This window comes from Agelaius tricolor, unplaced genomic scaffold, assembly GCF_023055355.1.
Source record: "Agelaius tricolor isolate 1412-34295 unplaced genomic scaffold, bAgeTri1.0.p SCAF_2, whole genome shotgun sequence".
Classification (NCBI taxonomy): domain Eukaryota; kingdom Metazoa; phylum Chordata; class Aves; order Passeriformes; family Icteridae; genus Agelaius; species Agelaius tricolor.
The window spans coordinates 14599980-14619993 of record NW_027269262.1 but is presented as its reverse complement, the minus strand read 5'-3'; the positions used below and the strand labels follow the sequence as shown (position 1 = coordinate 14619993).

At 42.1% G+C, this 20014-nt stretch overlaps 1 protein-coding gene and 1 long non-coding RNA gene across 3 annotated transcripts in view; one reads left to right on the top strand and one right to left on the bottom strand.

Moving 5' to 3' along the window:
• Positions 1-20014, top strand: part of CDH6 (cadherin 6) — a 105966-nt gene that overhangs the window by 67250 nt on the left and 18702 nt on the right. For both annotated transcript variants that reach the window (XM_071453615.1, XM_071453624.1), the window contains exons 3-6: positions 14266-14560; positions 15961-16080; positions 18038-18205; positions 19722-19909. In XM_071453615.1, coding sequence (XP_071309716.1) covers positions 14266-14560; positions 15961-16080; positions 18038-18205; positions 19722-19909 — 771 coding nt within the window. The remainder of the gene's footprint in view (positions 1-14265; positions 14561-15960; positions 16081-18037; positions 18206-19721; positions 19910-20014) is intronic.
• LOC139603142 (uncharacterized) lies at positions 14466-19767 on the bottom strand. Its single transcript, XR_011683589.1, has 2 exons — positions 19630-19767; positions 14466-14685 (listed from the first exon to the last, which is right to left on the bottom strand). It is a non-coding gene; the product is annotated as an uncharacterized lncRNA (long non-coding RNA).

The following is a 20014-nucleotide window of genomic DNA, read 5'->3' as shown; positions in this document are numbered from 1 at the left end:
CTTTTAACACAGAATTACCAGGTAGAGTGAAAATTTTGGTGCTGATTATTTGATGATACTAAAGGAGTTGGTTATTATAGTAATTGAGGGATTTTGTTGGTGATGTAGGGGTAAAGAGCACCAGGAGAGCCAAGGAAGAGTGCAAGGTTGTTATTGCTTTTACTATTACAGCATTAGCAGTTTTTTGCATGCCTTGTTTTCTCTAAATGCTTCAGTATTGCACTCTGTAACTTCAAGCAATATATTTAGTTGAATTTGTTTGTTTCTAGACTGTACTTAGGTGTTTGGATATAGTAAATTTGGAGCAAAATCATGTGCAAGGAATATTCCCAGGAGTAAAACCATGGTTCCCTTCATTAGCTACCTACCAACTGCTTGCTTACTATTTTAACAGTTGGTCTCTATTTCATTTCTGTGTTAGGAGACAAAAATGGGACCACACCAACCCCAGAATATCAAGTCACTCTTAAAAACACAAACGAATAATAAGACACAACAGGCAGCTTATTTGTGCATAATTGTAGGTTGATGGTTCAGTGTATACATCCCAAGGTCAATTGACAGTGATCTTCGCAGAGATTCAGTAACTGCTCTGAAATTCAGCAGCAAGCATGTAATATTCACAAAAGGGAAAGGAACTCGGTCTGTAGGGTGAATAGAAAACCATTTTACCCACGGAATTGCCAGGTATCCTAACCAGCTATATGACATTAGTGGGAGCTAAACTGCAATTTACAGCTGTCTTTCATAACCTAAAGCCACTTCACAAATGAGATTAACTATGCTGTTTAAATCAGTGTTACAGGCTGAGGTAGAGGAGGGGTGTTATTTAACTCTGGAGAATAGTCATGGCCTGCAATTTCAATTTTTTGGAATTTAATTACCACAGCTGTAAAAGTACATTTTCAGTACAACCTTGTTACAAATATCCGTGCTAGAAAGCCACTTCTCTCTGGTGTATTCCATTTAAACACACAAAATAAGTCAGTGGTTAGTCTTAACCTCTTAAAACATATGGGATCTCTCCTCAATTATTCAGTTTTGGTCCTGATGTTTCATAAAGTTTCATATCAAGGTAAATTTAGCATGTTGAGAAAAGGGCCCTGAGTTCATTTCCCAGGCTTGACTGTCCCTGTCCCCCTGCCAAGAGCCAAAGACTCCAGGTCAGCCTCATGGCCCTGCCCCAGAAACACCACAGCAGGGCCAATCTCCAGCTCCTGACACCTCTGTCCATCCATCTCCATTCCCAGGAGGCTCCCAGTACCCAGCACCACGGCTGTCCTGGTCACCTGTGTGGCTGCCCCACTCCTGCCTGGGGTGGTGGGAGAGGCCATGGCTGCCAGGCCCTGCCACTGTCCTCCTGGGAGATGCTATTCCCTGCACACAGCAGTTTATAGTCTAGCTGCAAAAGCACTTGGAAGATGCCCTTAAATTCTTCCCATATCTTTGCTGAAGGAATTCCTGAGTGTGTAGAATGGATCCAACTTAATTCTTAAAATCCAGATCAAAGTTTCCTGGAGTATTACTTTTAAAATGAAGCAATGCTATCTGTTGATATGATGTGAGATGAACACAAATGCTGTCAATATATTCAGTCCAGAAATAAATTTTTTAAAAAAAATCTTGTGTAAAAATACTTTGAGCAGAGATTTCACTTCCTATTTCTTTGATGCTGCGCCAAAGACAGTCCGTTGCTACTACCCTTGGAGATTTTGGAGGGCTCTGCCAGAAATACTGTGGAGAACAAGGCTACTTAGATTGTGGCTAATTTTAAGGGGGAAAAAACAGAAAACAAACAGCTCTCACTTTAAAATAATTATGTATATGACAACAAGCAGAATGTCCAATCCAGGGAGCTGTTGCTCCAGTCCTGAGTGCACTTTAAACACCTCTTCCTTCAGGGGGAATGCAGCCTTCCCCACATTCAGGCAAATGTATTTGAATGGTTTGGGCCAGGATATTTGAGAGGAACAGAAGAAAGATAGAGGCTGTAGAGTTTTTATCTGACTGTAAGTCATTAAAAGCAAACCAGATGGCTCACTTTACAGTGGTATTAAAGTAAAATGAGTAAAACTATGCCTAGGGCATAGTAAAATCTTTAATTTGTCGTTCATCCTCAGCCTTAGCCAGTGATTGATGGACAATGTCAGAAGAGTGTCCAGATTAGATTCTGAGGGAATCAATTTATTATAATATTAATACAGTGCAATTGCTGATACATTTACTTTTTATTGCATAGACTTAGCTCTTCACCATTTTGCTTACCTTTGGGGTATTGCTCAGTTCAGCCACCAACTGAAATGAAGACCAGTGAGTAACGCTGAGTTCCAACAGAAGTAAAAAATCTGTCCTAAAGTGGAGTACTTAAAAAATTGGCTGCGCTAACTTTGTCTTGAGGAATGGTTATATGGTGCAGCCCAGATTACATGAGGGTTGTGTCCCAAACATTTTGTTCTATTTCATGGCTATCTGCTATGGCCCTTTTATTTGTCTAACTTTATGCTGAGGATAATGGACATCTTTTTGCAATACAAATGAGTAAAGAGAGTGAAGCTATAATATCATGTATTGGCTAGTGACAGTCCTGCTAAAAGCATCCACAGTATAATATATGCACATACTTCATTACAGCAAACTTTCTTCACAATGAGATGTCTGGGGAAGTGAAAAATAACTTCAACTTAAAAAGAAAACAGGGTTGTTATTACCATTTATTTCATCCTCATAACCTCACAATGGTGTTTTAAGTTTTATATGCAAAACCCATCAACTGTAGTTTTAAGTACATCTCACCTCCAGGCCTTTCTTCCAGACTCAATTTGCACCATTTTTTTGTTGTTTGATGTTATTTGCAAATTTATTTTTTTAACTTGGTAGTAGTAGCAATTTCCCTCTTCATATAGGTCATGCAAACAAAATATTTCTTCCAAGATAAACTGACACTTAAAAAATGAAAAAAGAATATTGTCTTTACCTGGGTAGATCTTTTCTACCAAATAAACAGTCAAGGATAGATAAACTAATCTAAAATAATAAATCTTTATATACATATATGTATATATTTTCCTCACTGGGGGATGTTGCAAATTTTTCATCTGTGAGAAACTCTTCTTGAGATCTGCTTGGCTTTTAATTTTTTTAATATGTATATATATTTTTTTAAATTTTTTTTCTGAATAGAAGGGAACAAAATCCAAACTATTTTGATAATAAAGTTATTGTCCCAGCAATTAAGCAGGTGGTGTGATACAGGACTATCCCACAAAAACCTTATGGCGAGACCTATCCTCCCTTACTGAAATCAAATAGATTTTGGTCATACTTTTAGAGGCCCTTTGTGAGCCAGGTTGATGAGGCCACGCATGATGATATGCTGCTCATTCATTGTTGGTTTGAAGATCCAGTATTCAGCCAGCCTCAGCTCTCTGTAATACACATGCAGGACATGACCTCCCACAGGTCAGACTCTCACAGTAAATAACTCACATACAGCCTGGCTAGTTGAGCACTTAGTTTGCTCTGTCATGTCTTAGGAAAGTTGTAAGACTAAAGATATTGGAAAGGATTTTACCCAAGGGAGAATCTTTTTTTAAAGATAGTGATTTAGATGGAGGTCTAAAGATTGAACCATGGATTGTACTTTGTCTTATTATCTGGAGTCACAGTGGGTCTTACACAAGTGGGTTAATTTTGGAGAAGAAGAGAAAATTTAATAAACAATTGATACGAAAAAAATCATAAAAGTTTCCATTTTTAATTCTTTAAGTAGTCTAGGCTAGTTAAAGAATATTATGGAAAACTATTCCCAGTGGTTCCAACACCTTTTCTATCTTGACCTTTTTTTGCTACTTTGTTCGTTGAAACCAAGTTTAATTAAAATTATGATAAAAATGAGCTTGGGAGTTCAGCCTTTACCAAGTCTCAAAACAGCACATTCCATGACTCATACGAATTAATGATAGTCCGTTACTGAGGGCTGTTTTTGTCCCGTTCTGATACAGACAAAGTTAAACAGGCTTTCAAGGCAAACAGAAGTTGAATTTTTGATGTGAAACAATCATAAAAATACACAATTTTAAAATTATTTCCATGCCTTTTCTGTTGCAGGTTGCCTTTGAGGAAAGTTGTATTCAAATAACTAATTGAAATTACTTCCTGCAGTAGACTTCTAGTCTGACTTCTTAATAAGCTGGTCTGATAGATGTTTTTTAGAGTCTGTATTGGAATAAAATCCCAATATTACCAGGTGGAACGTGCCTGGTCTCGTCTGACCCATGCTGCTGGGCCAAAGGTGGCAGCTGCAGTATTTCACCTCAGAGACACCTTGGGCTGGCTGGAAGTTGCAGTTAGGCACCCTGAACACGTCCAGGCATGGTAGAAACTCAGTTTACCTCTGATGGAAAGGCTCCAGGCTAGGTGAAGAGGAAAAGGAGATGGATTCTGCAGAGGGTTTAATCCAGAGTTTTATCCCAGAGTCCCATTTGTCTGAATCTTGGTAACAGCTCCACATAACCCCGACCGCATGGTCTCTGTGTCTTTTAAGCTCGGGGGCAGGGGGAGGGAAGGGACAGGTGAGCCACCAACCAGGTGGGAGAGGGGGAAGGCTCAGGGGACAGTGACACTTGGACGAGCCAATGACCCCAGGGCTGAGGGGCATCTTTTGAACCTTTGCCAATCACATGATGCCCCTGCTGGAATGATAAGATTGACTGACAGCTCTTAGCAAGGAGGCAAGGGGGAGAGGAAGGGAGAGGTTGGCACACCTGGGGGACTGGGAAAGGTGAAACAGGATATTGCTTCACATCGCAACATCTCCCCCTAGTTTTGTTTAAAAAGAAGAGGACTGGGTTTGTGGTGCAGATTGCTTGCCAAACCATGGTTGGTAAATTGGTTCCTCCTCTACAGGAGGGTCAGTGCTTTCCACTGAGGCTTCCATGTCATTCATTGGAGCACTAAGGGCTCCCAAATGGTAAACTTCAGGAGGGGGAGGAGATGAGCTTGAAATCAACTTGAGAACCATGCGTTTGATTATACTAAAAACAATGCTAACAACTACAACAACAATAACTAATATAAACAGTACTAAAACCAGTTTTCAGAATAGATCCCAACCAGCCCAAGAGTCCCCAGTCTTTGAACAGTCCACTCAGCCAGTCGTCAGTTTCTCTCTTGATGTCCAAGGTCTTTTGCCGAGGTAGTCCATACGTGCTTTGGGCTGAGGGACTATCCAGGAGATCGCTGGTGGGATGATCACAAGCAGGATGAGGAGCAGGCTTGGTCTCATGGTGTCTTGAGACTACACACAAACCGTGGGATCTAAACTGGTACAAGGAACTTAAGACAAACATATATATATATATATATTATAAACTATTCCAGATAGGAGGCTTAGATGGAATTTCCTCCAGAGAACTCGTGCGTCGTTTCCTTCTCCAGGCAGCATTGGCAACCTGGGGCGCTTCTGTTGATTTCTCTGAGACCTTGGGAACATAGGGCCTTACCCATTTGGAAGGAACCCACTTTAACCCAGAGGGGGTGGACACACAGGCGTATCCACATCCCCAAGTAACCAATTTTTAAGGTCCCACCGTCTTCCAGGTCTCAGGGTCCTTTACTAAAACCGGAGGCTTTTCTTTCATCAGCGTATGACTGCTCCCCCCAAAGTGGCGTAGGATGGGCGGGTTCAGGCTGCCAAAGGAACAATTCAGAAAATTGATTGTGAACAGCACCCTGGACAACCTGATGTGGGGAGGTTCCACCTTCAGAACCTGTTGATGCTGGTCCAGGACTCTTTTAATATTGCAGTGAGTCCTTTCTACAATGGCTTGACCTGTAGGGGAGTAGGGGATGCCAGTTTTGTGCTCTACTCCCCATTGCTGCAGGAAGCTCCCGAATTCCTTGGATTTATAGGCAGGCCCATTTTCAACTCCTTGGGGATGCCCATGAAAGAAAAAGCCTGTAAGAGGTGCTTAATGGCATCATTAGATGACTCTCCTGTGTGGGCAGAAGCATAGACTGCTCCAGAAAAGGTATCTACACTAACATGAATGTATTTCTGCCATCCAAATGACTGTATGTGTGTAACATCTGTTTGCCACAGTTCACTGCTGTTCAACCCCCTAGGGTTTGCTCCCGTACTCACTGTAGGGAGTGCATGTTGTTGGCAATTTGGGCATGTGTCCACAATCGCTTTGGCCTGTTCTCGAGTGATGTGAAACTGACGAACCAGGCCAGGTGCATTTTGGTGGAAAAGCTGGTGGCTGATTTTTGCCTGTTCAAAAACATTTGGGAGAGTGACCATCACTGTAGGTGCAGCAAGAGCATCTGCCCTTCTGTTGCCTTCAGTGATAAACCCTGGCAAGTCGGTGTGTGACCTGATGTGCATCACATAAAATGGTTGCTCTCGGTGAGTGACTAACTTTACAAGTTTTGAGAGCAATTCGAAAAGTGTGATGTTAGACACTTCTTGCAGTATTGCTTGATCTGCCCTGGATACTACTCCTGCCACATATGCAGAATCCATAATCAGATTGAATGGTTCTGAGAACCTTTCAAAAGCCCTAACAACAGCAGCTAATTCAGCAACCTGAGGTGAACTTTCCACCTCAGCAATGTCCGTCTCCCACTGCTGGGTTTGAGGATCCTTCCGAGTCATAACGGACTTGTGGGACCTCCCGGACGCATCTGTAAGACAGTCAGAGCATTTTTTAAAGGTCTCCTACTCTGAGCACTTCTCAATTTCAGAGTAAATTGAACATCTTGTTTGAACATTTTGTGGTCAGGTCGCCCCACAGAAATTTGTCCTGAGTAGGAATCCAGAGCAAACTGCAACACTTCATTTCCTCGAAACAATTGTTCCAATATTTGCATAGTGTTTTGACCCAATTTTAACTCAATTGGAATGTGAATGCACTAAAAGTCACATCCTGCTAACTCCCTGATCCGAGTCCTTGCTTTCCGGATCAGTTCTGCTACCAGCTCCTGAGGCTTTGTAATTCTCTTGGACCTTTTGTGACTGAGGAAAACCCATTCTATGATCAAGAGAGGGTCCCTCTGGTCCTGGCCCTTTTTGGGTGTTTCCTTTGCCTTAGGTGTTTGTTTTTCCTCCCACTGGAAAATGATTCCATGGAGGTGTGGCAACTTATCTAAGATGATAAATTTGAATGGCAGGTCAGGCCAGCATCGGTGGGCCTGTCTTGTGGACATTGCAATCTGAACCTTTTCTAGAGCTTTCCGTGCCTCTGGGGTAATAGACCTAGGAGCACCCGGGTCCTCTCCCCCTTTCAATAAATTGAAAAGAGGGGCAAGGTCTTCGTTAGTCAGACCGAGCCATGGCCTTACCCAATTCAAAGACCCACACAACTTGTGGACATCCGCAAGTGATGATCTTTGGATTGATTTCTAGTTTTTGAGGAACAATGGTCCTATTTCCAATTTCTAGGCCCAAATATTTCCAAGGTGGCATCTTTTGAATTTTCTTTTCCTGGAGCTCAAACCCTGCAACAATCAATGCATCGATCGTTAGGTCAAGCGTATGTGTGAGTAAATCATCATTGGGGGCACACACAGGATATCATCCATATAATGATAGATGATGGACTTTTCTGCAGCTGCACGCACTGGGGAAAGCAGGGAAGAGACATACCACTGGCAGATCGCTGGTGAGACCTTCAGGCCCTGGGGAAGGACTGTCCAATGGTACCTTTTCATAGGGGCTTCCATGTTGATGGTGGGGACCGAGAATGCAAAACGCGGTGCATCGTCAGGGTGGAGGGGAATATGGAAAAAACAATCTTTTATATCAATAACAGCTAATTTCCAATCTTGGGGAAGCATCTTTGGGGATGGCATACCAGGTTGGGGAGAGCCCATATCTTCAATGACATTATTAATTTGTCGGAAGTCGTGGAGGAGCCGCCATCTCTTTTTGTCAGCTTTCTGAATGACAAACACTGGAGAGTTCCACAGGGACATGGTCTCCACAATGTGACCCTTTTTCAGTTGCTCTTTTACTAGATCCTCAAGCACCTTTATTTTTTGTTTACTGAGCGGCCACTGTTTCACCTCAACTGGTCTGTCTGTTTTCCACTTCAGTCTTTGGGTGGGGCGCTGTTGTTCAATGACTGCTGTACAAAAATGCTGTGGAGACTCTGGAATATCAATTGTGACACCCCACTGGGCCATTAAATCTCTCCCTAACAAAGGTTCCAAATAATCTAACACAAATGGACGAATATTTGCCAATTGTCTGTTTGGTCCCTCGATTTGGATTATGCTTTTGGATTGACTTGCCAATTGCAGGCCTCCTACACCTTGAACATGACCAGCAATGTTTTGCAAAGGCCAATGTGCTGGCCAGTCTTGTACTGGGATCACTGTGCAGTTTGCACCCGTGTCTACAAGCATCTCAATGCGTTTTGACTCCCCACCCCCACTGACATTACACCATAATTTGGGTTTGTCTTTCCCAATAACTTGGACCCGGGCAACTGTGGGTCCTTGTTTTTTGGTGCTTTCAGGTAAATACGGCACAGGGATAGCTTGTGCAACAATTTTTCCTCTAGGAAGAAACATGGGTGGGTGGAAACAGTGCAGCCCGAGAACGAATTGATCAGGATCTGGTGTTGTCATTCCTGGAGCAATTTCAATCTCTTGTGGTGTGTGTTTGGTGTCCCCAATGACGATGTACTTACAGCGAATTCGGTGCCAAGTACCCTTCTGTTCTGAGTTGACAGAGACAAAATGCCAGTCAGTGTCTTTCAGGTGGAGTGATTCTGTCAGCTGCAACCTGAAAGGCTTATTGATAGAAGACGTGGTTAACATAGGTTCACCTAAATCACAACAAAGGTTATTTTGTTTAACTTTCAACAGTGGATCAGCAGACCTGGTCTTTGAAGCATCTGCTTCACTTACAGAAATAGTAATATTACCGTGCGCTTGGTTTGTTTTGGTTCCCTTATTCCCTTGGCCTGCTCTTTTTGTGACTGCACTCCTGGCAGGCTGGTGCTCCCCTTTCAGTTTTTTTGTTGTTGTTGACCCCTCTGGGAGTGCTTGTAGTTCTCCTCCCATGCCATTTCTAAATTCATCAAATTGCCCTTTCAGGGGGCACTGGCTACTCCAATGCCCAAGGTTATTGCAAAGCAGGCATGGCTTTGTGGGGTCAACCATTGCTGGTCATCGCTGCTGCCCAGGGTACTGCTGTGCTGAGGGAATGGGCGCAGGGCTGGCAACTGCGACACGCTGTGGTGGTCTTGGCAGCAGCCTTGGTCTGGTGTCTTCAGCAACACTCATCAGAGGCACTTTCCTGTTACAGACTAGAAGCGTATCTTTTAGTGTAGGGGGAGGTTCTAGAGGGAGACTCAAAATTGCCGCTCAACACTGTTCATTTGCATTTGTAAATGCCATTTCCTCTAAAACCTCTTCCCTTGCATTCTCTTTTTTAACTTGTATTTCAATAGCTCTAGTTAACCTTTCTACAAATTTCAAAAAAGGCTCTGATGGTAGCTGCTTGATCTTACTATAGGGCTCAAAAGGCCCCTCAGGTTGGAGGGAAAAGAATGCTTTTTCAGCTGCTTGTTTTACTTTCTCAAGTGTTTCTACAGGAATTACAGTGGCTTGGATTGAGGGTAAAGACCATTGGCCCTCACCAGAGAGATGCTCAATGGTCATTGGCATGCCATTGGTATCTTTCACTGTGTTTGGATCAGCATGCAAGCCTGGGAGAGCTTCTTTTAACAGTTGTTTCCATGCTAATTCCCATAATTTGAATTCTGTAGAGGTCATGAGGCATGAGAAAAGCTGTTTTAAATCATGTGGGACTACTACAGTCCTACTCAGTTCAGAATTTAAAAGGCCATGGAAGTATGGGCTGTGTGGGCCATACTCCTTGTGTGATTTACAGATTTCTTTAATCAATTGTCGTCCAAAAGAGCTCCAATTAGCAGTTGGGGCCGCTCCTCCTTGTGCTGCAGGCTAATACGTAACAGGAGCGAATGGCAAAGTGGGAGCCTGTATTGGGTCTGAGGTTCCCTGCCCTGTATCCTTTGAATCGGAAGCAATGGGATCACAGATACAGCTGTGAGGAAATGCAGCAGGCGTGCCCCCACCGTGGGAACCCGGGGAGGGGGTGGGGATGCAATGGGAACAGGGGGCGGGCACAGGGGGCTGGCAGGGGGCGGGGATACAGTGGGAACAGGGGGCGGGCACAGGGGGCTGGCAGGGGGCGGGGATACCGTGGGAACAGGGGGCGGGGACACCTGGTGACATCACATCAGCAGCCGCCCCCTGGGAGGAGTAGAGGGGCGGAGCTGAGGGTACTGCAGGTAGGGGAGGGGGAGGGAACGTGTCATGAGGAACAGGAGGGGGATGGGGAAGGAATTTTGGGATGCTTAAGGGGATCTTGGGAAGATGACCAGGTTTGGGATGGTGCAACGTGACATCCTCCATCTTGTGGACCCCCTAGGGACTGGGGGCCATTTTGGGCATCACTACCCTCTGAAAAGCAAACACGTGCTCTGGGTTTCAGAGCAGGGGACACAGGGTTTTGGGAAAGGTTCCATGCGGTCTGGCCAGGGCCTTGTGGACAAAGAAACTCAGGCATTTTAAAGAGCTCAGGGAGTCGACTTCGCAGAGAATGGGCAGAGTGTGCTCTCTTTAAAATACCAAGTTTTGGGGTAAGAGGTTTAGAGCTGGGAGAGGGAGAAACAGGGAGAGCAGAGGTACATTGCTTGACATTTGGCTTTTTCTCCAATTCTCTTTGTTTGAGCAAGGCTGTTCGAACTTGTAAACTCCAGAACACAAATTTAGCTGAAGATGTATTCCCAGACTGTCCCAAGGTTATCAATTCATGCCCTACTTTATCCCAAAATTGAATATTGTGGGCTTCCTCAGGAGAAGTTTGTGGGAAGTGTAGAAAAAGCCACCTTATAAACTGTTTCAATTTTCCTTTAGAGAACTTTACATTTCAACTGACTAAAATTCCAACAATATGACAACACACTACTTTTTGTGCTGAGCCCATTTTAGACGTAAATGGCACAGAACAAAGTCCTGCCGACCGAATACAAAGCCAAAATCAGCTACCGACTTCTAAAAAGACCACGGTTAAAAAGCGATAACGATCAGACGAAAGCTTTCACAATGCAGCTGTATATACTGCTTTTAAAACTGCCGCGGCAGCAGCAGCAGGGAATGGGGACCCGCCCCGCCATGTGGAGAGACAGACAAAGCCTCCCCTGCCCGAGAATGCAGCCCCCCCACACCGTGCAGCAAGCCGAAACGAGGGCCGCCCCGTGCCGCATGTAGAGAGCACTCCCTGTCCCCCCGCACCGAGAGCCGAGCACGCTGCGCTGCCCAGCCAGGGGGAGGGGCAGGCAGAGCCGTCCCACTCCTCCGAGCCGGCACCGCCAATTCTAAAAAGGGCAAAAACACGCCACAGTGGGCTAAAGCTTAACAGGGTATCGCTTTCGCTCCGCAGGGCTGTGCAGCCTAAATGCAAGAGCAAAACGGAGCAGAACTCACGGCAGAGACTGTTTTTTGAGCTTCTACCCCCACAAGGAGCAGAAATACTCACTGAAATTGAAGCTGTTGCTGGCAAAGTCAAGCAGGCTGGTCTCTTCACTTGAATAGGACCCCACGGGCAGGAGGGGCTCCCCTATTCTCCCCTGGAAAATTTGCTCACCAGAAAGGAGCTGCACTTTCCAGAGGTGCAGAGCATTCCGCAAGGCTTCTTGTGGGTTCAGTCCCAAAGTCTCTCTGGAGAGCTATGCAACCGAAGCTCTACCATGGACACTAAACTGCCTAAGTCTTTCCAAGGTTCTGAGATGACTTCTTGGGGCTGCAGATTCGATCAGCCTCCCATTGGGCGCCAAATATTAGAATAAAATCCCAATATTACTAGGTGGAACGTGCCTGGGCTCGTCTGACCCTTGCTGCTGGGCCAAAGGCGGCAGCTGTGGTGTTTCACCTCAGAGACACCTTGGGCTGGCTGGAAGTTGCAGTTAGGCACCCTGAACACGTCCAGGCATGGTAGAAACTCAGTTTACCTCTGATGGAAAGGCTCCAGGCTAGGTGAAGAGGAAAAGGAGATGGATTCTGCAGAGGGTTTAATCCAGAGTTTTATCCCAGAGTCACATTTGTCTGAATCTTGGTAACAGCTCCACAGAATCCCGACCGCATGGTCTCCGTGTCTTTTAAGCTCGGGGGCAGGGGGAGGGAAGGGGCAGGTGAGCCACCAACCAGGTGGGAGAGGGGCAAGGCTCAGGGGACACTTGGACAGGCCAATGACCCCAGGGCTGAGGGGCATCTTTTGAACCTTTGCCAATCACACGATGCCCCTGCTGGAATGATAAGATTGACTGACAGCACTTAGCAGGGAGGCAAGGGGGAGAGGAAGGGAGAGGTTGGCACACCTGGGGGACTGGGATAGGTGAAACAGGATATTGCTTCACACCGCAACAAGTCTGAACTTATGTCTAGTAAATAATATAATTCCTCTAGGCCCCCTGGCCAAGGAAATTGGCCAACTGAATGCCACTTAAGAGAATTCAATTCTATTCCAAATTCCAAGACTAGCCTTCTGGGAAACTTTGTTATCCAGAAAACAGAGCAAATGGTATTGACTGGTTTTGTGAAGGGATGTGAAAACTGTTTAGGAAAAATTCTGCACAGGACCTACTTATTGCTATTCTTATTATCAAGAGAAAGGGCTCCGTGCAAAATTACACAGAATGCCCATTTTCTCCCTGAAGGAGAAAATTAAGAAGAGTGCTTCAGCATGTGTGCTAATGATTAACCATGCCACAGTTATGATATTTTGTATTATTGGACAGTCTTGGAAATGTGTGGTGATGGAGAGCTTTGCCCTTAAAGGCAGACTTTTTGCACAGAACATGCTTTCTCTAGGGATCATTGGCATATGCACACACAGTGGAGCACTGTGCCACCAAGTGTGGTGTCTGTGGATTTCTGATTTGAACTGAAACTTGGAGGAAGCCCAAAACATTGACCATATGGTCATGCTGTAGGCTGCCCTTCCAGCATGGTAGGGCATAGCCAGGCACAGCTGGAGTCTATGCCAAGATTCTTTAAATCTACAAATTTTACTGGCTTCTGCATGCCATCCAGCAATGCTAAGTGCTTTGCAAAACACTCAACCAGGGGTTTTTTTCTAACTCTTATTCAGGAAAAGATAAGCAAAGAGATGGTTGAGAAAATCCAGCTCTCCTGATTCTTAAACCAGTTTTGTCTATGAAAGAAACAATTTCCAGGAATCTGCTACCTAACAGATTTTTTTCCCCATTGTCTTCATGACCTATGCTCTTACATTGGAAGCCATTTTAATGTTTAATTTTTTTAATTTTTATTTTTGCTAATGTAACAATAAAATAAGTTGTAGTTGAGTAGCCTGGATTTTAAGGCCAGGGGAATAAATAAGGCTTTTTTTAAGGAATACCCATAAGGGTATGATTTAATCAGTTACACCTTTTGAGTCACTCAACAGAATTCCAAGAGATGTGGAAATCATCTGGGGAAATAAAAGATGATGGTTCAGGCAGCGCATGCTTTGTATGCTAATTGCCATCATTCTTTTCTTTCCCTTTCCCCCACCATGTTTCAGCTTCATCTATGCCCCTTTGGATAAAGCAACTGATCTCTTCACTTCCAGTGCTGTAATGGTCTGTTAGACCTGCCTGGCTCTGGCCTTAGTTTGCCAGATCTGTGAATGCATGTATTTATCTGCTGTTTGTGTATGTATTTGGTAGGTCATTTTTTTGTGCATTATATGATATATTACATAATGTCTATGGGGCATAAGAGCCAAGCACCCAGAATTTAAATTTAAGAAGTGTCTTGACTGGCCACTTTTTAATTCTATGCTTACTGCAATTCCCAAACACACTGTTTTTTCACTGCAGGATATCATTGCCCTATATATTCCTAGGATTCCATCTAAGTCACTAGAATTTGGATTTGATTGATGTATATTTAGCTTGGGAAAGTGGTCTGCAGCTTCAGTTTATGGTTATCCTCAGGCAACTTCTTATAATATTGCTGACCATTTCAGTTCTGACATCAAGACACAACTCAATCTATTCACTGCTTCTACTGTAGTATTAACTCATTTCCCAAAAGCAGTGTGCAGCCTTCTGGCTGAGTATTACTGATAGGAAAGCATATATCATGATATTGGTTAAAGTATCTAGAATTGTGTCCCAATTATATTTATTTTCCTTTCTTTTTTTTTTATTCCCATTTCACCACCAGCTGCATTCAGACCAGGATAAAGGAGATGGATCACTTAAATACATCCTTTCTGGAGATGGAGCAGGAGACCTCTTCATTATCAATGAAAACACTGGTGACATCCAGGCCACAAAGAGACTAGACAGGGAAGAAAAGCCTGTATACATACTCCGTGCCCAGGCTATAAACAGAAGGACTGGAAGACCAGTGGAACCAGAATCTGAGTTCATCATTAAGATCCATGATATCAATGACAATGAGCCAATGTTCACAAAGGACGTTTACAATGCCAGCATTCCTGAAATGTCAGATGTTGGTAGGTGCTAATTAATAACTGGTTTCAGTGGCTGGTCTGGCTTCTTTCCATGGAGTTATTGAAGGGCCCAGACTTTACAAGTGTTGAATAGAGACATCTGCTGTTCGAGTCTGGACTAAAAGCACCTGAGACATTAAAAAAAAAAATTAAAATCCAGGAAAATAGTGGCAACAGTTTGCTGGAATCAGAGGTGTCAGCTGGGTGAAACATGCTCCCTCTGTTGTACCACAAAAAAGTGCAAGTTAATACCATCTGGTTTAATGTCAATTAAATTGAGTCGAGCTCTGTTATGTGATACCTGCATGTTAGTAATATGGTATTTCATGGTCATTTGTGTCAATACTGTTCCTAGATCTGTTCAGCAGCCCTTATTTAGTTCAGGAAGGTAAACAAAATGGAAAAGGAGGTACAGAAGGGGTTGTACACATTTCTGTCACCCATTTGTTCTGCGATATGCCATTAACTTCCTATGACCTTTTTTATTCTTTCCATGCAAAAGACAAGAGCTCCACAGTCCCTTGAAGTCCACTGAAATTTTTCTATTGATGTAAAATATATTGAGCTGTAAAAATCAATCAAGACAAGAAAAAAAAAACCAAAACTTATTTGGAAAATTATTTTAAGATGAGATCTTTTCCTGAGAAGTTGACAGGTTTTGATTCTTAGGGAGGTCATTTTGATTTCTTTGTCAGAAAGCAATGGATGGTTAAATTCCAAGAAGTACATTTCTAATTTGAGATAATGTCCAGGGAGAGAAGCATTAATTAATCATGATCAAGAGTGAGATTAAAATAAAGCTCAAGCAATATGAAAATAAAGACTTTGGGGCATACACTCTCCCCTCCTTCATGGGACTTGTCACATGGATGAAAACTCATCTGATGAAGTGAGAACCTAATATTCACATTTTAATATGTGAACACTTTATTCACAAATTATTTTAAATGCCAAAATCTAAGCTAATTTCTAATGTTTCTTAACACCTTGCCTAAGAGTCAATACCATTTCTTTCTCTAGAAAACACCTGAAGAACCATAGTCACATTCTCACGTCAAATACTTTACGAGTATGAGTAGATTTGCAAAAGTATATTCTTGACCTAGATTCAAGGAATGCTGAATGCTTACAATATCTGAAGAGGGGTGCATTTCTGTTTCCTTCATGAAGGAAGGATCCACATATCCAATCAATAACTGTTTTTGAATGAGCTGAGAATAAGACATTTTGAGTTTATGTCCTTCATGAGCAGAGAAAATTCTATAAAATACAGAATATTTCTGCCACGAACTTCCTGCCACAAGTCTGACCTGAACATGAATTGTTTTTTTCTCTACATCATAAACTGTCTTGGCCATGAAAAAAACCTATTAATTTTTGTTTTCTTTAACTTTTCATTGCAGGTACCTTTGTTGTGCAAGTCACTGCAACTGATGCCGATGATCCTACATATGGGAACAGTGCTAAAGTTGTCTACAGCATTCTCCAGGGACAACCATATTTCTCCGTCGAATCTGAGACAGGTGAGGGGACCTTATCTGTCATTCTGTGACAATGTCTGTAATTCAAAATGACATGCTAAGCCAAGCTAGGATAAATTACTAAACAAACTTTGAAAAGATTACATCTTACTCAGTGCAAAATCTGACAAATTTAATAGAGCGATACATCTGTAAACATGACACCTACGTTATTTTAATCTTACCAGCAAAGTCTAATAAATACAATTAGTACTAGTTGTGAACTAGTTTTTAATCATTTTTAACAAGCAGTGGGTACAGAAACTGCAGTGGATGCTTAAATTAAACCAAATAGGTTGGCTTTTAGATGAAAGAGAGAAACAGGTGGGTGTGGAAAAAAGTGCTTAATTCTCATAGATCTTCATAATAGCTAAATTAAGACTGAGGGTTTGTTCAGGTGAGTTTTCTTTCTCCGTCTGCTTCTTCAAAACTTGTTTAAAGCAATTATAATTTCTTGCATCTGCAACATATCACTTTAATGCTAATTTTATGAAAGAAATCTTAATTAAGAGTAATGATAGAAGAGGTAAAATTGACTGTTGCGCTAAAGTAGAAGATCACAAATAGAATCCCAAAGTTCTGAGTTCTGTTTTTGGAAGATGTTTAAATTATATGCAGTGACTGGAATTTTTAATGGTCTGACTAACAGACAGCTTTGGAACCTGTGCATATATATTCTGTCTGACTGAATCTGGTGTACCATTGACTACCTGACTACATAGATAATCTCTTCCCAAGCTTTTTGACTAGGTTTTTCAAGAAAAATCAAACTATCTCAAGAAACTCCTTCAGTGGAACATCCACTGTGTTATGTTTCTAGAAGCTAGGGAAATCGGTTCTCCACAGCATCCTTACAGGAAAGAAATAGATTATCCCACAATTCATCAGGTTTAGGATTGTTTCTTAGATAAATCGTAGAGACTCAGGCAGGGAAAAAGAAGGAGAGACTATATGTCTCAAAGTGAAACTTGAGTTGAAAGGGTGTACACAATTCTGAGAAGAGGGAGAGCCAAGATCAAAGGGAGCTTCCCTTCAAGTATAAGGTATTAGATAACAGAAGCCAGGATTTTTGCACTGATGCACTCTTTCTGACATGGACAGTGCAGTGTGTACTCCTCTAGAGTTATAATAAGGATAGAGTAGCTGGGAGTTCACCAGTAATAAACTTCTATCAAGCGGTTTGTGTGGGGGACGGGAAGTTAAGTAAACCACAGTCTTGATCTTCCTGCCATGGAAATCAATTGCAGAACTCTTAGAGTGAAACATGTCTCTTTCAAAGCCACTGTGAATTTTGTCATGGATTTCAGTACTTGAATTTCACCCCTTTTGCCTACAAAGGAGTCCGTTCTTACCTTGAGAGACCCAGTGAGAACGCAAACGCTTGGCTTCATGGTAAATCTGAATGATTGAATTTCAGTAGTAGTTGGCCTTATAACTGTTATTTGTGCCTTTGAAGAAGGAAGTAACTGGCAAATCATTTCAATCAATGTATAAATAGAAGTATATATACTCAGGCATGTTTGAATGCTCATAATTTTCTTAATTAATTTCTTTTCTTCCATTTAATGTTGCTGCACTCTTTAATGGTGCTTTGCTGAAGTTAGCTTTACTTCTTTTTTACCACATCTGTCAAAATAATGAACAAACAGCCTTTTTCCAGTTCAGTGAGAGATTTTAGCATGGAACTGAAAGAGGGTAAATAGTTATGTAAAATAACATGGCTCACAAATAAGTAGAACATTTTTCTGTGGGTACCACTTATACTGTGTCTGTCACATAGGCAGGAGCCTGAGATGTGACATGACAAATCTGTAATTTAATGAACCATCTCATAACAGTAAATATTTGTACTGGGCAAAGTTTACTTACTCTGCAGAGATCATTTTTTGTTCTTTTAATAAGAATTTCCATCAAAGTCACTACCTGTGAACTCCCCACTCTTAAATTTTCATGTTTACAGGCATTATTAAAACTGCTTTACTGAACATGGACCGTGAAAATAGGGAGCAATACCAAGTGGTCATCCAGGCTAAAGACATGGGAGGCCAGATGGGCGGATTATCAGGAACCACCACCGTGAACATCACACTGACTGACGTCAATGACAATCCACCTCGCTTCCCCCAGAGTACGGAATATTTACATTCTATGTTCTAACACTAAAATGGACAAAAATGGTTCTTGTTTTGTTTTTTGTTCACCTTAGGTATTGTTTCTTCTATTGTGAGTTTACTGAATATCAAACTTCCTTTAGGAAAGCAAAAGAGAGCACATAAGTAAGCAATAGCATCATGCCAAGATTAATTGCAATAACTGGGAAATTAATATTTAATATTTTTACTCCAATTGCAACTGACAGTCTGAGAGGTGAATTAATGTGCAGAAGCAACTTCTTTTTTCCCTACTTTTTAAATAACTGATCAATGTAATCTGTATTTCTTGTTCACTATCTTTCAGACTTCGTGATTGATTGCATTTTAAGGTATTTGTTGTAATCTAATATATTGAAGTTTTGAAACAAATTTATTTAAGTATGCAAAAATATCCCAAGAACAATTCTATAGAAATGGATATTTATAACAAGAAAGCATTTGCTGCAATGAACTTTCCTATATTATTTGCATACATAACCAAAAACACATACTTAAATATACCAGGTGTTTCTGCCTATTTACTTCCCCTCTCTCAAATAATTCAGTAGATATCTGTGTGATGCTTATGGGAATCAATTGCACAAGCTCTCTTAGAGAGTAATTTCTATTAATGACCATTCATTGCTGTAAGGGATTCAAAGTGATTCAGCTTTCATCCTCTTCTCTTTCCCTCTCTCTCTACTTCCTTCTTTCTCTCTCTATTTTTTTTTTCCTTTTTACTTTGTCTAACCACTGCTCTCTGTATGATGTGTGTGTATTGCAGTGTCAGTGTGTGTCAAAGTCAAGAGCAGCTGTTACAGAAAATAATTGCAGATACTATCAGACAAATCAGTGAGCTTTGGCAGTTAAGTCACTGGGAAAGTTATTGGAAGCAACTTGTCATTTAGGTTCAAAGTCTTTTCTTAGCTGTGGGCAAAGAGTTTCCATTTAAATTAGAGCAACTTAAGAAGAAATATAACACTCTGCACCCCATGAGTTAATTATACATCTCTGGACATAAGTGTCTTCAATGTAAAAAGCAAAGATACAGCTTCATAATGTCAACACTCCAAAAGCAGAGGTTTTTTCTGACAAAAATTCAATGTAGTACATTTTTAATGGGTATTTGAGCTGGATTCAGTTTTAGTGATACTAAGCTGCACTAGCTTCTGACAATTCTTAATATTTGCCCTTTGGCCTCAAGACATTTTTCATACACATTTCTGATACAGCCAACAGTGACCATGGGAGCACCCAGAAAGGGACATCTGTTGCTAAAGTTACATGTTTATAGCAAAGCAAAATGCCCATCCTCCGTATGAGCAAACAGGTGGGAAAATAAGTAACTTTTACCCCCATGAAAGTACAGCAGAAGCTGAAGGCTTTTGGCCGAGGAAGACCCAGTGACTTCCTAACTCACCTGCACACTCCCAGCGTGGACAGTGGGCTGAGAGATGGTGTCCAAAGCACCTTGAGACTGACTAACCAGATTTCCCTGTCTGTCTGCTGTAGGCACATACCAGTTCAGAGCTCCCGAGTCAACGCCGCTCGACTCCCCGGTTGGCAGGATAAAAGCTAATGATGCTGACGTGGATGAAAATGCAGAGATTGAATACAGCATCACTGAGGGGGACGGATACGACATGTTTGGAATTACCACAGACAAGGACACACAGGAAGGAATTATAACCGTGAAAAAGGTACAAATCTTGACATACTTCATCCCAGCCTCTACATATGTAAAGTTTCTTTTATGCAAGCAATTGGTATCCTTCCTCTTATACCTTCTTTACTGAAGCAATGCA